The sequence below is a fragment of the Anopheles nili genome, chromosome 2 (assembly GCF_943737925.1).
Source record: "Anopheles nili chromosome 2, idAnoNiliSN_F5_01, whole genome shotgun sequence".
NCBI lineage: Eukaryota > Metazoa > Arthropoda > Insecta > Diptera > Culicidae > Anopheles > Anopheles nili.
In genome coordinates this window covers 51,171,266-51,189,715 of record NC_071291.1, presented here as the reverse complement: position 1 = coordinate 51,189,715, position 18,450 = coordinate 51,171,266, and the positions used below count along the sequence as shown (strand labels likewise).

The 18,450-nt window shown below is 37.7% G+C and overlaps 2 protein-coding genes across 2 annotated transcripts; one reads left to right on the top strand and one right to left on the bottom strand.

Moving 5' to 3' along the window:
• Positions 1 to 312: 312 nt before the first annotated feature.
• LOC128731497 (histone H2A) lies at positions 313 to 981 on the bottom strand. The gene has a single exon (XM_053824622.1). The coding sequence runs from the start codon at positions 977 to 979 to the stop codon at positions 605 to 607; it is 375 nt and encodes a 124-aa protein (XP_053680597.1). The 5' UTR covers positions 980 to 981; the 3' UTR covers positions 313 to 604.
• Positions 982 to 1,213: 232 nt separating this feature from the next.
• On the top strand, positions 1,214 to 1,683 carry LOC128731498 (histone H2B). Its single transcript, XM_053824623.1, has one exon. The coding sequence runs from the start codon at positions 1,279 to 1,281 to the stop codon at positions 1,651 to 1,653; it is 375 nt and encodes a 124-aa protein (XP_053680598.1). The 5' UTR covers positions 1,214 to 1,278; the 3' UTR covers positions 1,654 to 1,683.
• Positions 1,684 to 18,450: the final 16,767 nt, after the last annotated feature.

Below are 18,450 nucleotides of genomic sequence, written 5' to 3'. Positions count from 1 at the left end.
TCACACATACAAAACGGTCCTTTTCAGGACCACAACTAGCATTTTGTCAAAGAATTATATCGCTCTCTATCGCTTTCGCTAGGACCACATGCTAGCTAGCATTTTGCAGCTACGTGAAAATTCCAAGTCATATTTGCCATGACCAACTAACACAGCCAACGTACTACCCACGAAAGACTCAAATCTACCCAAATTGCTTGCAGGTCAATGTTTTTTGTAGGATCGTTATTCCTGCAGGATACCGGGTACGAATTCATGTGGGCTTAACTGGATGTGGGACTGGCATAGTACGGCCCCCGCCTGTATTTTGTATTGGTGTATATTTCACACTTTAGTGTTGCCAACTTAATCTAGATTCCTACTCTTTACTCAGTATCTGCTTTAGGGGTGGCTCTGAGCCTTATAACTTTTATTTGCTGTCTGCAGAAGCCCGCTTAGTTTTATTTTTTTTCTCAGTTTTATATCAACATCCCTGCGACTGAAACGTTCTTTCTGTACTGTGCTATGCTACACTTCTTTTCCTAATGACTTTTGTCGCCCTGAAAAGGACGGTTTTTGCTTTGGGGTGTACGATGCCGATACGATCGATCGTGGCGACTCAGACTTAGGCCTTCTTCTCAGTTTTCTTCGGCAACAACACGGCCTGGATGTTGGGAAGGACGCCACCCTGGGCGATAGTCACTCCCGACAGCAGTTTGTTCAACTCCTCGTCATTGCGGATCGCAAGCTGCAGATGACGTGGGATGATGCGCGTCTTCTTGTTGTCACGGGCGGCGTTTCCTGCCAACTCGAGAACTTCAGCGGCCAGATATTCCATCACGGCGGCCAGATATACCGGCGCTCCGGCACCGACACGTTCGGCATAGTTGCCCTTACGCAGCAGCCGATGGATACGACCAACCGGGAATTGCAAACCGGCACGATTCGAGCGGGACTTTGCCTTTCCCTTAACTTTTCCTCCTTTGCCACGGCCAGACATGGTTATGCTGCTTTATTGATGCTAAACTCAACTCTGTGTGCGTCTTGCGCTCTCGCAGGTTCAATTCCCAGACTAGCGTAAAACGGGACGTTCTCCGGTTTATATATGGCCGCCAGATACGACCCGAAGCAGTCGAGCTGTCGAGGGTCGGCACGGCACCCAGTTAAAAGCGGGTTCCGGCCCGCAGGGAACCCCTAGTTTCGAGAGAACAACGATTCCGTACGCTTCGTGTATCGCGCTCACATCTCCCGAGTTTTGTTGTACCAGCAGCAGCAGCATCTTTGCATCTTAGCATCGAAATGGCACCGAAAACCAGCGGAAAAGCCGCCAAGAAGTCCGGAAAGGCTCAGAAGAACATTTCTAAGTCGGACAAAAAAAAGAAAAGGAAGACCCGCAAGGAAAGCTATGCCATCTACATCTACAAGGTGCTGAAGCAAGTCCACCCGGACACTGGCATTTCGTCCAAGGCGATGAGCATCATGAATAGCTTCGTCAACGACATCTTCGAGCGCATTGCCGCCGAGGCGTCCCGACTGGCGCACTACAACAAGCGCTCGACGATCACGTCCCGCGAAATCCAAACCGCGGTCCGTCTGCTCCTGCCCGGTGAGCTGGCCAAGCACGCCGTCTCCGAAGGCACGAAGGCCGTCACCAAGTACACCAGCTCGAAGTAAGCTAACGCGCTGTTCAAAACGACGACGAAAGCCACCAAACAAAAAAAAACGGTCCTTTTCAGGACCACAACTATTGCTTTGCAAGAGAATTGTTCTGCTGTGCTCATATGTGTTATGTTTGTGCGATCGTGTACCCAAGCCCCTTTCCTATCGCTTACGCTTCTATCAAATTCAACAAATCAATTCAAATTGTTCGCCTACTATTTGTTTCATGTGTTTCGAGGATATGAGGAGTGCCATCCGTTCGTTGCACATCCGTAGCCTAAAACAGAAAAGAAATCATTTCATTAAAAGACCAACAAGCTGCTATGCTTACCATCTCCGGAGGACGCTTTCCATCATTTCGGTAGCGCCGAGATTGTTGTCGTCGTCAAGAGAGCATTATTATCATATATACACACACACACCGTTCAGTTCTTTTAGTAGAGGAGAGTTGGGTTTCTCGTACATTTGGCTGAAACGGTAGATGGAAGGACATCGTCGTTAAAAGTATACATCGTATAGGATATTCCCCTTTGAGAAGCAAGCGATCGTGCCTGGTGTCGCGAACGAATACGGTCGCTCACCGGCTCCTCAGAACTCATCCGGCAGTAGCTTTCATTGGCCAGAAAACGCTTAGAAATTTGCCGCTTGGTTCGCTTTGGCTTCCTCTCATTTGCTATGATCTCCCTGCTGTGGAAAACCAACGAAGCTCGGGAAAGCATGCTCCCCTTTTTTACTCGGTTTCCAAACTATACTTCGATCGTCTGAGCATGCTAGCCGAAGCGTTAGCGTACGGCACAAGCACACGTGGTATCATCACCATCGGGTCGGGTTCAAGTCTCGACTGAGTCGCACTGCGTAGCACAGCTACGTGAGTCTAAGTTCAAGTCATATAGAAAGCTCTAGCAAAGCCGCGGGCTTTTGACCGTTCGTTGGCTTGTGGTTGAGCCAGCCATTTCCCAAGAACAAACGTGTATGATCTGAGAGGTGAACACGTGCGATATCCTCTTAACCACGCGTTGACCGTTACGCTTACGGTGTTGAGTTGGCAGCAGGTCTAGCTGTTTTGTCATACAGTGTTCGATGGCCATGGATTACGGGAAATCCTTTTATAGAGTAGTCTTCGGTTGTATGTGAAACAACCCAATCAATCTTCTTCTTCTTTACTGGCCCGATCATTGAAGTCCTGTGTACAAAACAATCAATCAATATTCAGTCAGCTGCCTCTTGTCATGTGGTTTGTGTAATCTGCTCTGATGCTCCTTGCATGTAAGGAAAGGTTCGCCGTCGTTTCACTATCGTTTACCGGCCCCTACAAATAAAAGCACGAATTGTTTAAAAAAAATCGTCTAACCTAATCTGCAGCATACATACCATACCATACCATACTAGCCGCTCGGCACCCAGGCGCACAGAGAATTTGAGCTTCTTCTTCAGCTTCGTTCAGCTTCAATTGGCATTGGCAATCACAACTTTGTTTGGTCCTAAGCATCGATGCCGTACATCCAACCTGACACTCCATACAATCAATACAATTGTCACACACAGTGGCGAAATGTAAAAAAACAAAGCCACCCTATGTTTATGCTAGTGCCGTTTGACGTTTGCATGGTGATTTTTTTGGGTACTGTCCACATTGCGCACGAATTGTGACTAGCAGCTAGCTACACTCGCAGGCGTCCCTTTTGCACACACGCACACGTTTCCTGGCGTGTCTATGGGCACGAATGATTTCCAGTAGAAACCATACACACACGCACGCACGCGTGCCAATTCTTGCCAACCTTCGCACTGATGATCGGAACAAAAGAGCAACACGCGTTGCGCGTTGTTCCTGGAAGAAACTTCGCCGTGGGTAGCCCACGACGCACACGTAATGTATCGACATGCGCACGCGCACAGCACAATCGCTATCACCTGTGGCTGCTTTTTCCAGTTCCAACAAACACGCACATTTTAAGTACTTTTCCGGTGAAAGAAGCTCCCAGCTCTCAGAAACAAAGGTATCCCTACCGATAGTTACACACACACACACACGCGCGCGCGCACACACACATCCTGTCACACTACTTGCGGCTGGCGGACGTCCGATCCCGTTCAAGTGCTGCGTACTAATGACACTTCCTTGTTTGCGTTGCGCCCGTAGTAGAGTGAGACAACCAAAGCAAAGCAGGATAACAGGTGAACTCGTGAGCGTAATGCAGCCAATATGGCAATTAATCGATGAATTTGTATATTGATTCGATGAACAGCGGAATAAAGCACGGTTGATACTATTTTTTTTTTTCGTGGAGTATTTGGATTCATATCACACTCATTTTTTTGTTATGAAAAAGTTAGCCGGAGGGGCATTATCACGGACCTGCCAGGGGGCATTATCACGGACAGAACGGAAACGCGAATTAGAGAAAATGCAAAGCCATCCAGGGTCACCTAGAATGGAACGAATGGATGGGGATGGGCTCGACATGATGTATCTTATTAACAACGTGCGTGCCATGTCAGTCAAAAGGTGACTGACGGCAGCTTTTCCACATTTCCATATCACCCCTTTTTGGGGTGACGGCAAAAATGCTTCATATTAAAATGCCATTTTCGTATATTTAGAACAGCTATTATTCCCACTTATCACATTTATGACCAAACAGAAATACGAAGGAACGCAAAAAAAGCCAACAATTCATCGGAAATTCCTCCAAAATTTCAAACGTAGAACTTGAAGAATTAGAGCCGGTGCAACCGTGGCTCTGACGTATGAGCTCGAAGAATCGCTAGAATCGTAGCATTTTGTGCACTTAATGGGCATTTAATGAACGGATTTAAAACTTTCATTGATAATTTTATTCTTGACTTTTATTCTTTTTGATAATTTTATTCTTTGAATTGAGCTAAATAAGTTTCTTATCTTACAAATAAAAATGACCCAAAAGGGATGACACAAATTCATCAAACTCTTTTTGATCCTTTCGGTATGATATGGTGGAAGCTGCGTGTCCCACAGCCAAAAACGTTTGGCGACATGGCGACATGACACCGTATTATCTCCACTCAACAGCATCGCTGCGAGTCCACTCAAAGTCACAGTGTAAGTTTTGAGTAACAGCATGTTTAGACCAGAGTTTTTGAAACCAATTGGGTATCATCACCATTTTGCCTGGTAGAAAATGTAACAAAAAAAGGCCCGTTTATTGTTGTACATTGCAGCGTGTCTTTGAGCACTCGAACTATAGAATCACTCCACATCAATCAGTTGCCTAACGTTTGTATTTGGTGTATGACGCGCAACTTTACTTACAAAATTCAAATTCAGTGTTTCATTAAGCGCAATTGAACCTGCAAATTGATTGAGCACGACTTGGTGACATATCCCGTTCAAGCATAGCCTTGCAGTTTGCTAGGTCCTTTGCCGCAGCTTCGCATTGAAAAATCTGATCCATCCACCCCAATTGCTATGTTCGTGTGCGCCTGGATCTGAGCTGACTTTCATTGTCGAACACCTTGCAGGTGAATCTCGAATCCTCAATGGGGAACAAAGGGGGGCTCCCATATAAACCAAAAGTTGACAAATTGTTGACTGAACAGGATTTATAAATCTGTTTGTAAAGAAGCCAAACCGTCCTTTGGAGACACCCTGACAAATGATATCTGATTTGACCTAAACATTGCGTATACGCTTCTTAAAACTCTCTATACAAAATGTGATGAAGTATAAGTTTCCCGGTTTGGTATATCCTTTTAGCATAAAATATTCACCTCGGAGTAAAAATGTCGTCGAAATCAACTCTAATTTTATCACCTAATTCAGTGAAAAAAACTATAAACTTTGAATCGAATTCTTTGCACTACCTACGGAGAATACTACGATAAAGTTATGTTAAAATTCAAAAACATTGTATTCTTTGATATTAAAAAACAACGATGTAGTTTTTAAGTAATTTTCTGAAACACTGAGCCATTTATCAGCACGTTTTTAACAACACACTAAAATAAAAACGGGTGACAATTTGTTCATAATCATTTTTTCGAAATCGAAAGACTGCAAAGGGGTTGAAATCAAAACAAACATTTAAATCTTTAATTTATAAATAAAAATAAATCAATCAAAATATGTTTAATGCTTCGCTCTCCTCTTCGCAATGTCAACATTTGCGACAACAATAACAACATACATCAACAATGTTTTTGTTTGTACTAGAAGGCAAACAATCCTTGCAAATATATCTGCATGGCAAATTGGATTGCTAAAATTGGTCTATAGTTCTGTTTGTTCTAGCGCGTTTTATCTATTTTGTACTTGGCAAAATCTAGTGTACAGTCAAACGTCAGAGTAAAAACAAATTATTTGTATTTAAACACAAAGCTTTACGATCATCGATGCAATAGATCATATTGTTGACATTAAACTTTACATCCAAAAAAAAGGAAAAAAGGGCAAATAGAGCACAGCAGAGCATAGAACAAACAGTACGGACAAATACTACGGTCCTACGGGGCGGTTTAAACGTCAAATTTTCCTCAACCCTACTCGGTAATGATCGTAACACCGTCAAAGTCAATGCCAATATTGGCAAATACTTAATAGAAAGGGTGAAAAAAAATCATACTTTCAGTGGTTCAGTGCTTCAATGATACAACTCTTGGCCAACAATAATTTTTATCTGGAAATACGACGTTTTCATAATGCAGCTGTACGATCAGGCTCCGATGGAAGGACCGGTCATTTGTTCGCGCAGCTTGCTTTGGTTGCCGCACACCAAGTCATGGCGAGAGCGCATTGCTCGTCGTACGCCACCTCTCACTCTCTTGCAAACGCAGCGCCCGGGCGATGACGTCAACGGTACGCCAGCGGGCCCTGCTGGTCGACCGGGTGTTAGCCGCGAACAGTTTTTTCCATTTTTCGGACAAAAGGCACCATTTGCACCCATATGCGTAGAGCAGTTAATTGTTCATTCGATTTTTCTCGATTTTTAGCTGCATCAAAAATTTTCACCATTTTCCTCGTCCGGGACCCCCTTTTCCTATACGTCTTCGACAGTAAGCGTCGGGAAACTTGACCTTGAAATGACCTTCAAAATTTACGACTTGAATTTGCTGTACGACTGGGCCACACCCAGTACAAGCCTTTCTTACATCAGCTGTTGCGATGTCGAATGAAATGGCACTATGGTATTTCTCATGCGTATTCGCTCGCTCATTGATGTGACGCTTACGGTGAGTCACGATTCGCTACCGATATATACTGTCTCTGTTGCTTTTCGGTGTTTTGCACGGTTCGCGCACGACCATTCTGTTGAAAATATATTATAATTATATTAAAGAAAGACACTAAATCAAGCTTGAGAATATAATCCGCTATTAAAATTAAGGAAAATCGAATATGAAATTGTATCAAACATCAACTAACCAACATGAAATTCAATTTTTGGGGTGAATATACTTTTTTTCTCATTTAGTTGTATCCATTGTTTTTACGTGATTCCTATCGTCGTCTTTCAAGGTTTTCTATTTCATTTAATTCATCTTTCTCTGTTGATCTTGACACAATTTATCCAATTGGCTATATCGTGCCTTTTCAAACTGTCCTGCATTCCTTTTTTAACAAATCTACCGTTTAAACCATCTTAGCTATCAAGGAAAGGATTATTTATCAAATCCTTTCTTCTCTTTTTGTTTTACAGCTACCATTTCTCTTCATACTCTTCGCTTCGTATGACCAACACGTTCTTACCAAAAAATTTCTCCCTAAACTTTCGCATCTTTCACGTTATGAATTTAGTAAAACCTATTTTTTATGCCTAGTGTTTTCCGCTTAAACTCTTTCGAAAATCCTTTTTTATCACTACCATTTTTCTTGGATGCGTCATATCAATTTATTTGCATAACAATGAAGAAAAGTAGCATGTGGTTCCATTTTGAGCATGTATGACGATCAAATTCTTTCTACTTTTCTATCTCTTATTCTTATTTCGTTACTGATGCTGCCCGCAAACAATTTTCCATTTCTTTTATATTTCATCTGTATTGCTGTTACTTTCAAAAGGCCATTCCATGTTCGTAAACATTACGCTCTGAAATCCATATTCAAATTTATTACACCAACCACATTTCCAACGTAACTCAACACAATTTAAAATTGAATCTTACTGAAAAAAAGGGCATAGCGTTATGTACAACAATATGTTGAAAAATATTTTACACTTTTAAATTTTGACATGCGTGGAGTTGAGTTTCTAATTGCAGTTTAGTGTCTAAATAAACGGTAGAAGAGAGAAAAGTTGCAGGAAACTGAACTGTTTGTTGACGTCTTTACATTTTTGTGAATTTCTTTTATTCTGGAAATGGAAATTCCTTTCCCGTCCATAATGTAAAAGTTACTCGTTAGAAAGAATAAACAAAAAAACATTTGTATCGATGAGCGATTTTTGAACATTCCAATAAATAAAGGTTGCATACCGCTGTTTCCGCATTGGAGAATATGATATTTTGCTACTTGTTGCTTAAGGCGTACATGAAAAGTTGTTGTTAAATTAGACGATATTTGTTATTTTGGGCATTTTTTATTCCAATTTTCTGAATAGGTATTGTATGCCCTCCACCAATTTGCTTCCACCCGGGAGAGCTACAACGTCACCATTCTAATTTTCCAGTAAATATGGACATTTTAAGGAATTTGCCTCATTTCATTTAAATCGGGCATGATTGCTATGCTTGACCATATTTTCCAATACTCTAATAGAAAGAGCTCGTATGGGAGCTCTTGTTTTTAAAATTTTGTGTAAAAAGAATCATCCTCACCTAAAATCATCCGGACCAAGCTTTATTGCTATGACTGAATTATTTTCTTTGTGATACCGACAGGATGTTCTTTGGAAACCTCCCTTTGTTTCGCACTGGCGTAGATGAATTTTCGTCGCACTATGAATAGGAAGAAGCATTTGTACTGTGTTTCAATCGAATTGGAAGCCATATGTATTTTTCAATAACTTTTCTGTGTTTGGTAGAGGGAGAGGATTATGCGCTTGTAGAACTGGAATTTTGAAAGTCTTTGTATTGAGTGATAAAATTTTAGTTGATTTCGACGACATATGTACTTCACAGTGATATTTAATGATGAAAAGATATACCAAACCGGGAAACTTAAACTTCATCACATATTGTATAGAGAATTTTAAGAAATGCATACGCAATATTTAGGTTAAATCAATGTCGTTTGTATTTTCAACGATTTTCAATTACTGTGAAAGGAAATGTATGGAAGACCCCCTACTCTTTTATTCTCTGAGGGGGCAGAAGGGTTAGGCTTTTTACAAACAGATTTAAAAAAACATGTTCAGACAAATTGGTCATCGTTTGAATTTTGTATAGCAATTAACAGACCTACATATTATTTCATAATGAGGGCAGCGAATGGTATAGAACAGGGGTCTCCAAACTTTTTAGATGGCGGGCCGCTCTGAGTGGAATAGCCGCAGCTGAGGGCCATCATCTGCAAAAATAATATAGCATTCAATTTGGATGGTGAAGGGAGGGTGGCGGAGAGGGTGATGTCCGATGTGGTTGTTTGAGAAAATAATTATAATTTTAGATAATGAAATAGCTGAATTGAAAAAATTTTATAAAATAGGTTCAATGCAAAATTATACTCACAATATTTGTTCTTTATTCCTGTCTTTATAGTTCTTTATTTTACATTGCCACTGTATTTCACATTGTCTTGATTTCTTAAGTTTAGTTTTAGTTTTAGTTGAATTCAATTTGTACTTTTCTGTATTTATCTTTTGAAACTAATGCGAATGATGGCATTGCTTCTTGGATGCTGTAATTGCGGATAATTCGGGTTTCAAATTTGACGTTCCTATCGTCAGTATAGATTCCATGTGTTTGTCCGTTAAGTTGGATCTCAAATTATTCTTTACGAATTTCATTCGAGAAAATGTTTGTTCATACAAATATGGTGTTCCGAATAGTGAAATGTACTTACATGCAAAATCTCTCATGTTTGGAAAATCTTTTTTCGGCAAAAATTTGTATAAATCAATTAGTCCTTCTTTGAATTTATCTTTCAGGTTATCATTCGCTTGAATTTCGATGACCTCCAACTGCAATTCATTGGGACAATCCAAAACAACGTTATCGAATGGATTTTGAAAAATTCTAATTTCTGAAGCCTTTTCGACTACTTCAGAAAACCTTTCACTGAACTGCTTTTGTAGGTTGGTTCTTAAATCAAATGCATAATCAACTGGGAATTCTGCCTTTGCTTGTCCTTTAAATTTTTGACACTCTGGAAAATGTGTTAAGTTTATTATCTGTAGCTGTTCTAAAAATAACCTGAGTTTTAGTCTGAATGCCTTAATATGAGTGTACAAATCGGAAATAAGATTGTCCTGTCCTTGAAGTTTAAGATTCAGTAAATTCAAGTGAGTTGTTATGTCTGCTGCAAATGCCAATTTCCAAAGCCAGTTTTCATCACGTAGCAACGGTTCTGGTTTGCCCTTTGTTTCTAAAAACTCCGTAACATCCTTTCTTATTTCAAGCATTCTTGTTAAATGTTTTCCACAACTTAACCATCGTACTGCTGTGTAATAAGGCATATCTGGAAAATCTGATTCATTGTCTTTCAACAAGCTTCTAAACTGTCTATGATGCAGACCGTGTGATCGAATGAAATTCACTATTTTAACTACGGGATGAAGTACACAGCTAATATCTAAATATTTAGCGCACAACGCTTGCTGGTGAATCATACAGTGGATGAACATAGGCTGAGGGACATTTCTTTTTTTGCACTCCTCCTTCACTAGTCCAACCAAACCTTTTTTAATACCACTCATATTTTTTCCTCCATCAACAGTTAAATAACTAAAATTACTCCAATCTAAATTGTATTCCGAAAAAGTTTTAACCAGCTTGGCGAAAATACACACACACCGATGGCTCACGCTCGGCGTCGACTCCAATCGATGGGATTAAATTTGCTGCGCCTTTTTGTACGCATTGAAGCGAGAGCGAATGTGCCAATTTTAGTGAATCGTACTCTGTTAGCTCGGATATTGCATAAAACAATCGTGGAAAAATAGTGCTCTCACTGCATTCACTGCCGTGTGCATAAGCGATGTGCGAGTTAACCCGTATCAACTGGGTCGGAGCCATTCGTAAGCAACCCGGAGTCGAGCAGAAGGTGAACGATTCCGATAAGTACAAGAAAAACAAGTACAAGAAGATAAGTTGAAAACTTTCCTGAAATCTTCCTTTCCTGACTGAAATTACTCTTTATGTATTGTACAATGTACGAGACAAATGCTCAGAAAGGGATACCTGAGACATGTGTGTTATGCTGAAAACTGTTATTGTTGTTAACAAAATCATCGTTAAAAATCAAAATCGAAAGTTATGCGGGCCGCATGGGATTAGTATTTTGGAGACCCTTGGATTAAATCATTCATCGTTCGGTTGGTAATATGTAGGTCTTGGGCATCAGGGCTTCCTCCGATCCATTTCCAGACCGATCTTATCATATCGATGCTTCTCACTGATCGCTTTTTTGGCTTTATCTGATCAAAACTTGTGTTCAAATTTTTGATATTATGTTTCGCAATGTTAGTGAGTGATCTATTACCTAAAATTTAGATGAAAATTGAGTGGAATAGCCGCAGCTGAGGAAAAATCTATCGAAAGCTTGGCGGGCCACACGGGAGGGCCTCGCGGGCCGTAGTTTGGAGACCCCTGGTATAGAAGATGCCCGTTTTTTCTTCGGGGTAACTGAAGCTTTAGTTTCTGCTCGAAAAGTTAAAAGAAACATGTTTGTCGAATTGCGGATACTTCGGTCTTCATTTGTATTTTGCCCTCCTTTTTTGTGGTTGTGTTTTTGTGTTGTATTTTTGCCCCCTTTTTTGTGGTTGTATAGAAGCCCTTCCTTTTTTTTTGATCGGGGCTGCCGAAACTTTTGATTCTTTTGCAAAATATCAATAGATGCATTTGAGCTAAATTTCGACCAGATCTGTGTTTTTATTTTTAAGTGAATAATATTGCCTTCTTTGATAGGGGTTGTATGGGAGCCCTTATTTGTTCCCCACCGGAGCATCTAAAGATTTGGATTCTTTTATAAAATTGAAAAAGATACATGCAACCCGAATTTTAGTCAAACCGGTGGTTTTTTGTATTGTTTAGTAATTATTATAGATTTGTTGAACGGAGGAAGTTTGTATGGGAGCCCCCCTTTTTATCTCACGAGGGTGGATGAAGTTTTGAATACTTTTGCCGAATGTAAAAGAAATATGTTTGTCAAATTTCAGAAAAATTGGACATCATTTACAGATTTGAAATTTTGCCAGTATTAGATTTAAGTAATGCAAGATCTATGTATGAAATTTCAGCCAAATCGGGCACCATACATGACTTTAAGCGGATAATATTCATTTTTTAAAGGGGGTTTGTATAGGAGCCCCCCTTTGTTCCCCATTGAGATGGCTCAAATTTTGCGAGTATTACTTTTTAGTAATGAAACGTTTATGCATCCCATTTCAGCTAAATCGGACATTACTTATAATTTTAAGCGGATAATATTCACTTTTTGGAGGGGGGTTGTATGGGAGCCCCCCTTTGTTGTTCATTGAGGAGGTTGAAATTTTACCAGTATAAGTTTTAAATAATGAAACGTCTATGCACCAAATTTCAACCAAATCGGGCATCATTTGTACTTTTAAATGAATAGTCGCGAATTGGGGTTGTATGGGAGCCTCCCTTTTGGGGGCCTCTAAAAAAATTAAAAAATCAAATGCCTGAATCCGAGACCATCATACACCTATGTACCAGGTTTGGTGCAAATCGGTTCAGTGAAAACCCCATTGAAGCGCACGCATAGGCACATATATATATTTATTTATTAAATCTTCTGGCTCGAGCGGCCTACAAGACAGAACAATCAAACTACGCTTAACAAGATATATATATATATATATATATATATATATATATATATATATATATATATATATATATATATATATATATATATATATATATATATATATATATATATACACACATACAAATATTCATTTTTATTTATAAGATTTAGGTTTAATCTTTATTTAGTTTAAATTAGATGCCATTTGTGTTTTGAATGACATTATCAAGAGAGGAAATATATGGGGAATTCCCTTCTCTTTATAACCTGCAGAAGGGTTTGGATTCTTTACAAAAAAATTTTAAAAAACATATTCTCTCAAATTAGTCCTCATATAAAATTTGTGTAGGCATTAATAGCCATTTAAGTTTTTTCATAAGTAAAAAGTGGAATAGAAACGCTCTTTCCTTCATCAAGGTGACTGAAGCTTTGGTTTTCGATGCAAAAAGTAAAAAGAAGCATATTTTACAAATTTCGGTCAAATCGGTCGTCTTTTGTATCTTTATGCGAATTTTAGACATTTTTTCGATGGAAGGTTGTATAAGAGCCTCTTCGTTTCTTGACAGGGCTGGTTCAAACTTTGGAAAATTTGACTAAATTAATTTTTTGACGAAAATTTGACTTAATAAAAATGTTCTGGACAGCATTATTCAAATTTCATATCATTTCACCATCAGATCAATTAACTGTAATGATCGATTAAATCAGTAAGACATTTTATGAATTCGACGCACACAAACAAACTTAAACAGTTTGGTGTTATTTTTATCAGAAACTAAATCCGTGAACCATTTCTCAAACATTTGCTAATGATGAAAATCACATTTATATCGTCATAAGGTTTTTTGATGGATATGGCAACACCGTTCACAAACCAAAAACAAGAAAACGAAGCTGTTATAACTGAATATCTGGGGTTATTTAGTAGCCCACAAACAATAGTAGAAGGTTAAACCGTTTCTGAAACATTAAACAAGGATAAAAATCACATTAATATCGTCATAAGGACTTTTAATGGATATCGCAACATCGTTCGTAATTCAAATCCAGATGGCGAGGCTGGTACTTCTAAACACAAGGGATCATTTAGAAGCCCACAAACAACAGTAATAGATTTAAAACCAACATGTAGATCAATCGGTTTGATTGGACTGTTGAATGGTCTTGGATTTAAAAATTCAATTTGCAAGAAAATCTAATGCAACTAGCAACGTAGAACATTTTCATTCAACCTTAACCAAAATGCACAGGACTGCAGAATTCAAATTTCATATCATTTCACCATCAGCTCATATAACTGGAATGATCGTTAACATCAGTAAGAAATTTCATGAAATCGACGCACACAAACAAACTTAAACAGTTTGGTGTTATTTTTATCAGAAACTAAATCCATGAACCATTTCTCAAACATTTTCTAATGATGAAAATCACATTTATATCGTCATAAGGTCTTTCGATGGATATGGCAACACCGTTCACAAACCAAAAACAAGAAAACGAAGCTGTTATAACTGAATATCTGGGGTTATTTAGTAGCTCACAAACAATAGTAGAAGGTTAAACCGTTTCTGAAACATTAAACAAGGATAAAAATCACATTAATATCGTCATAAGGACTTTTAATAGATATCGCAACATCGTTCGTAATTCAAATCCAGATAGCAAGGCTGGAACTACTGAACACAAGGGATCATTTAGAAGCCCACATACAACAGTAATAGATTTAAAACCAACATGTAGATCAATCGGTTTGATTGGATTGTTGAATGGTCTTGGATTTGAAAATTCAATTTGCAAGAAAATCTAACGCAACTAGCAACGTAGAACATTTTCATTCAAACTTAACCAAAATGTACAGGACTGCAGAATTCAAATTTCATATCATTTCACCATCAGATCAATTAACTGTAATAATCGATTAAATCAGTAAGAAGTTTTATGAAATTGACGCACACAAACAAACTTAAACAGTTTGGTGTTATTATTATCAGAAACTAAATCCGTGAACCATTTCTCAAACATTTGCTAATGATGAAAATCACATTTATATCGTCATAAGGTCTATCGATGGATATGGCAACACCGTTCACAAACCAAAAACAAGAAAACGAAGCTGTTATAACTGAATATCTGGGGTCATTTAATAGCTCACAAACAATAGTAGAAGGTTAAACCATTTCTGAAACATTTACTAAGGATAAAAATCACATTCATATCGTCACTAGGACTTTTAATGGATATCGCAACATCGATCGTAATTCAAAACCAGATAGCGAGGCTGGTACTACTGAACACAAGGGATCATTTAGAAGCCCACATACAACAGTAATAGATTTAAAACTAACATGTAGATCAATCGGTTTGATTGGATTGTTGAATGGTCTTGGATTTGAAAATTCAATTTGCAAGAAAATCTAATGCAACTAGCAGCGTAGAACATTTTCATTCAAACTTAACCAAAATGTACAAGACTGCAGAATTCAAATTTCATATCATTTCACCATTAGATCAATTGACTGTAATAATCGATTGAATCAGTAAGAAGTTTTATGAAATTGACGCACACAAACAAACTTAAACAGTTTGGTGTTATTATTATCAGAAACTAAATCCGTGAACCATTTCTCAAACAGTTGCTAATGATGAAAATCACATTTATATCGTCATAAGGTCTATCGATGGATATGGCAACACCGTTCACAAACCAAAAACAAGAAAACGAAGCTGTTATAACTGAATATCTGGGGTCATTTAATAGCTCACAAACAATAGTAGATGGTTAAACCATTTCTGAAACATTTACTAAGGATAAAAATCACATTCATATCGTCACTAGGACTTTTAATGGATATCGCAACATCGTTCGTAATTCAAAACCAGATAGCGAGGCTGTTACTACTGAACATAAGGGATCATTTAGAAGCCCACATACAACAGTAATAGATTTAAAACTAACATGTAGATCAATTGGTTTGATTGGATTGTTGAATGGTCTTGGATTTGAAAATTCAATTTGCAAGAAAATCTAATGCAACTAGCAACGTAGAACATTTTCATTCAAACTTAACCAAAATGTACAGGACTGCAGAATTCAAATTTCATATCATTTCACCATTAGATCAATTGACTGTAATAATCGATTGAATCAGTAAGAAGTTTTATGAAATTGACGCACACAAACAAACTTAAACAGTTTGGTGTTATTATTATCAGAAACTAAATCCATGAACCATTTCTCAAACATTTGCTAATGATGAAAATCACATTTATATCGTCCTAAGGTCTTTTGATGGATATGGCAACACCGTTCACAAACCAAAAACAAGAAAACGAAGCTGTTATAACTGAATATCTGGGGTCATATAGAAGCCCACAAACAATAGTAGAAGGTTAAACCATTTCTGAAACATTTACTAAGGATAAAAATCACATTTATATCGTCACTAGGACTTTTAATGGATATCGCAACATCGTTCGTAATTCAAAACCAGATAGCGAGGCTGGTACTACTGAACACAAGGGATCATTTAGAAGCCCACATACAACAGTAATAGATTTAAAACCAACATGTAGATCAATCGGTTTGATTGGATTGTTGAATGGTCTTGGATTTGAAAATTCAATTTGCAAGAAAATCTAATGCAACTAGCAGCGTAGAACATTTTCATTCAAACTTAACCAAAATGTACAAGACTGCAGAATTCAAATTTCATATCATTTCACCATTAGATCAATTGACTGTAATAATCGATTGAATCAGTAAGAAGTTTTATGAAATTGACGCACACAAACAAACTTAAACAGTTTGGTGTTATTATTATCAGAAACTAAATCCGTGAACCATTTCTCAAACAGTTGCTAATGATGAAAATCACATTTATATCGTCATAAGGTCTTTCGATGGATATGGCAACACCGTTCCCAATCCAACACCAGAAAACGAAGCTGTTATAACTGAATACCTGGGGTCATTTAGTAGCCCACAAACAATAGTAAAAGGTTAAACCATTTCTGAAACATTAAACAAGGATAAAAATCACATTTATATCGTCACAAGGACTTTTAATTGATATCGCAACATCGTTCGTAATTCAAAACCAGATAGCGAGGCTGGTACTTCTGAACCCAAGGGATTATTTAAAAGACCACAAACAACAGTAATAGATTTAAAACCAACATGTAGATCAATCGATTTGATTGGACTGATGAATGGTCTTGGATTTGAAAATTCAATTTGCAAGAAAATCTAATGCAACTAGCAACGTAGAACATTTTCATTCAACCTTAACCGAAATGTACAGGACTGCAGAATTCAAATTTCATATCATTTCACCATCAGATCAATTGACTGTAATAAACGATTAAATCAGTAAGAAATTTTATGAAATCGACGCACACAAACAAACTGAAACAGTTTGGTGTTATTTTTATCAGAAACTAAATCCATGAACCATTTCTCAAACATTTGCAATGATGAAAATCACATTTATATCGTCATAAGGTCTTTCGATGGATATGGCAACACCGTTCACAAACCAAAAACAAGAAAACGAAGCTGTTATAACTGAATACCTGGGGTCATTTAGTAGCCCACAAACAATAGTAGAAGGTTAAACCGTTTCTGAAACATTTACTAAGGATAAAAATCACATTTATATCGTCACTAGGACTTTTAATGGATATCGCAACATCGTTCCTAATTCAAAACCAGATAGCGAGGCTGGTACTACTGAACACAAGGGATCATTTAGAAGCCCACATACAACAGTAATACATTTAAAACCAACATGTAGATCAATCGGTTTGATTGGATTGTTGAATAGTCTTGGATTTGAAAATTCAATTTGCAAGAAAATCTAATGCAACTAGCAACGTAGAACATTTTCATTCAACCTTCACCAAATGTACAGGACTGCAGAATTCAAATTTCATATCATTTCACCATTAGATCAATTGACTGTAATGATCGATTAAATCAGTAAGAAATTTTATGAAATCGACGCACACAAACAAACTTAAACAGTTTGGTGTTATTATTATCAGAAACTAAATCCATGAACCATTTCTCAAACATTAGCCAATGATGAAAATCACATTTATATCGTCATAAGGTCTTTTGATGGATATGGCAACACCGTTCACAAACCAAAAACAAGAAAACGAAGCTGTTATAACTGAATACCTGGGGTCATAAAGAAGCCCACAAACAATAGTAGAAGGTTAAACCATTTCTGAAACATTTACTAAGGATAAAAATCACATTTATATCATCACTAGGACTTTTAATGGATATCGCAACATCGTTCGTAATTCAAAACCAGATAGCGAGGCTGATACTACTGAACACATAGGATCATTTAGAAGCCCACATACAACAGTAATAGATTTAAAACCAACATGTAGATCAATCGATTTGATTGGACTGATGAATGGTCTTGGATTTGAAAATTCAATTTGCAAGAAAATCTAATGCAACTAGCAACGTAGAACATTTTCATTCAAACTTAACCGAAATGTACAGGACTGCAGAATTCAAATTTCATATCATTTCTTCATCAGATCATTTGACTGTAATGATCGATAAAATCAGTAAGAAATTTTATGAAAACGACGCACACACACAAACTTAAACAGTTTGGTGTTATTATTTTCAGAAACTAAATCCATGAACTATTTCTCAAACATTAGCTAATGATGAAAATCACATTTATATCGTCATAAGGTCTTTCGATGGATATGGCAACACCGTTCACAAACCAAAAACAAGAAAACGAAGCTGTTATAACTGAATACCTGGGGTCATTTAGTAGCCCACAAACAATAGTAGAAGGTTAAACCATTTCTGAAACATTTACTAAGGATAAAAATCACATTTATATCGTCACTAGGACTTTTAATGGATA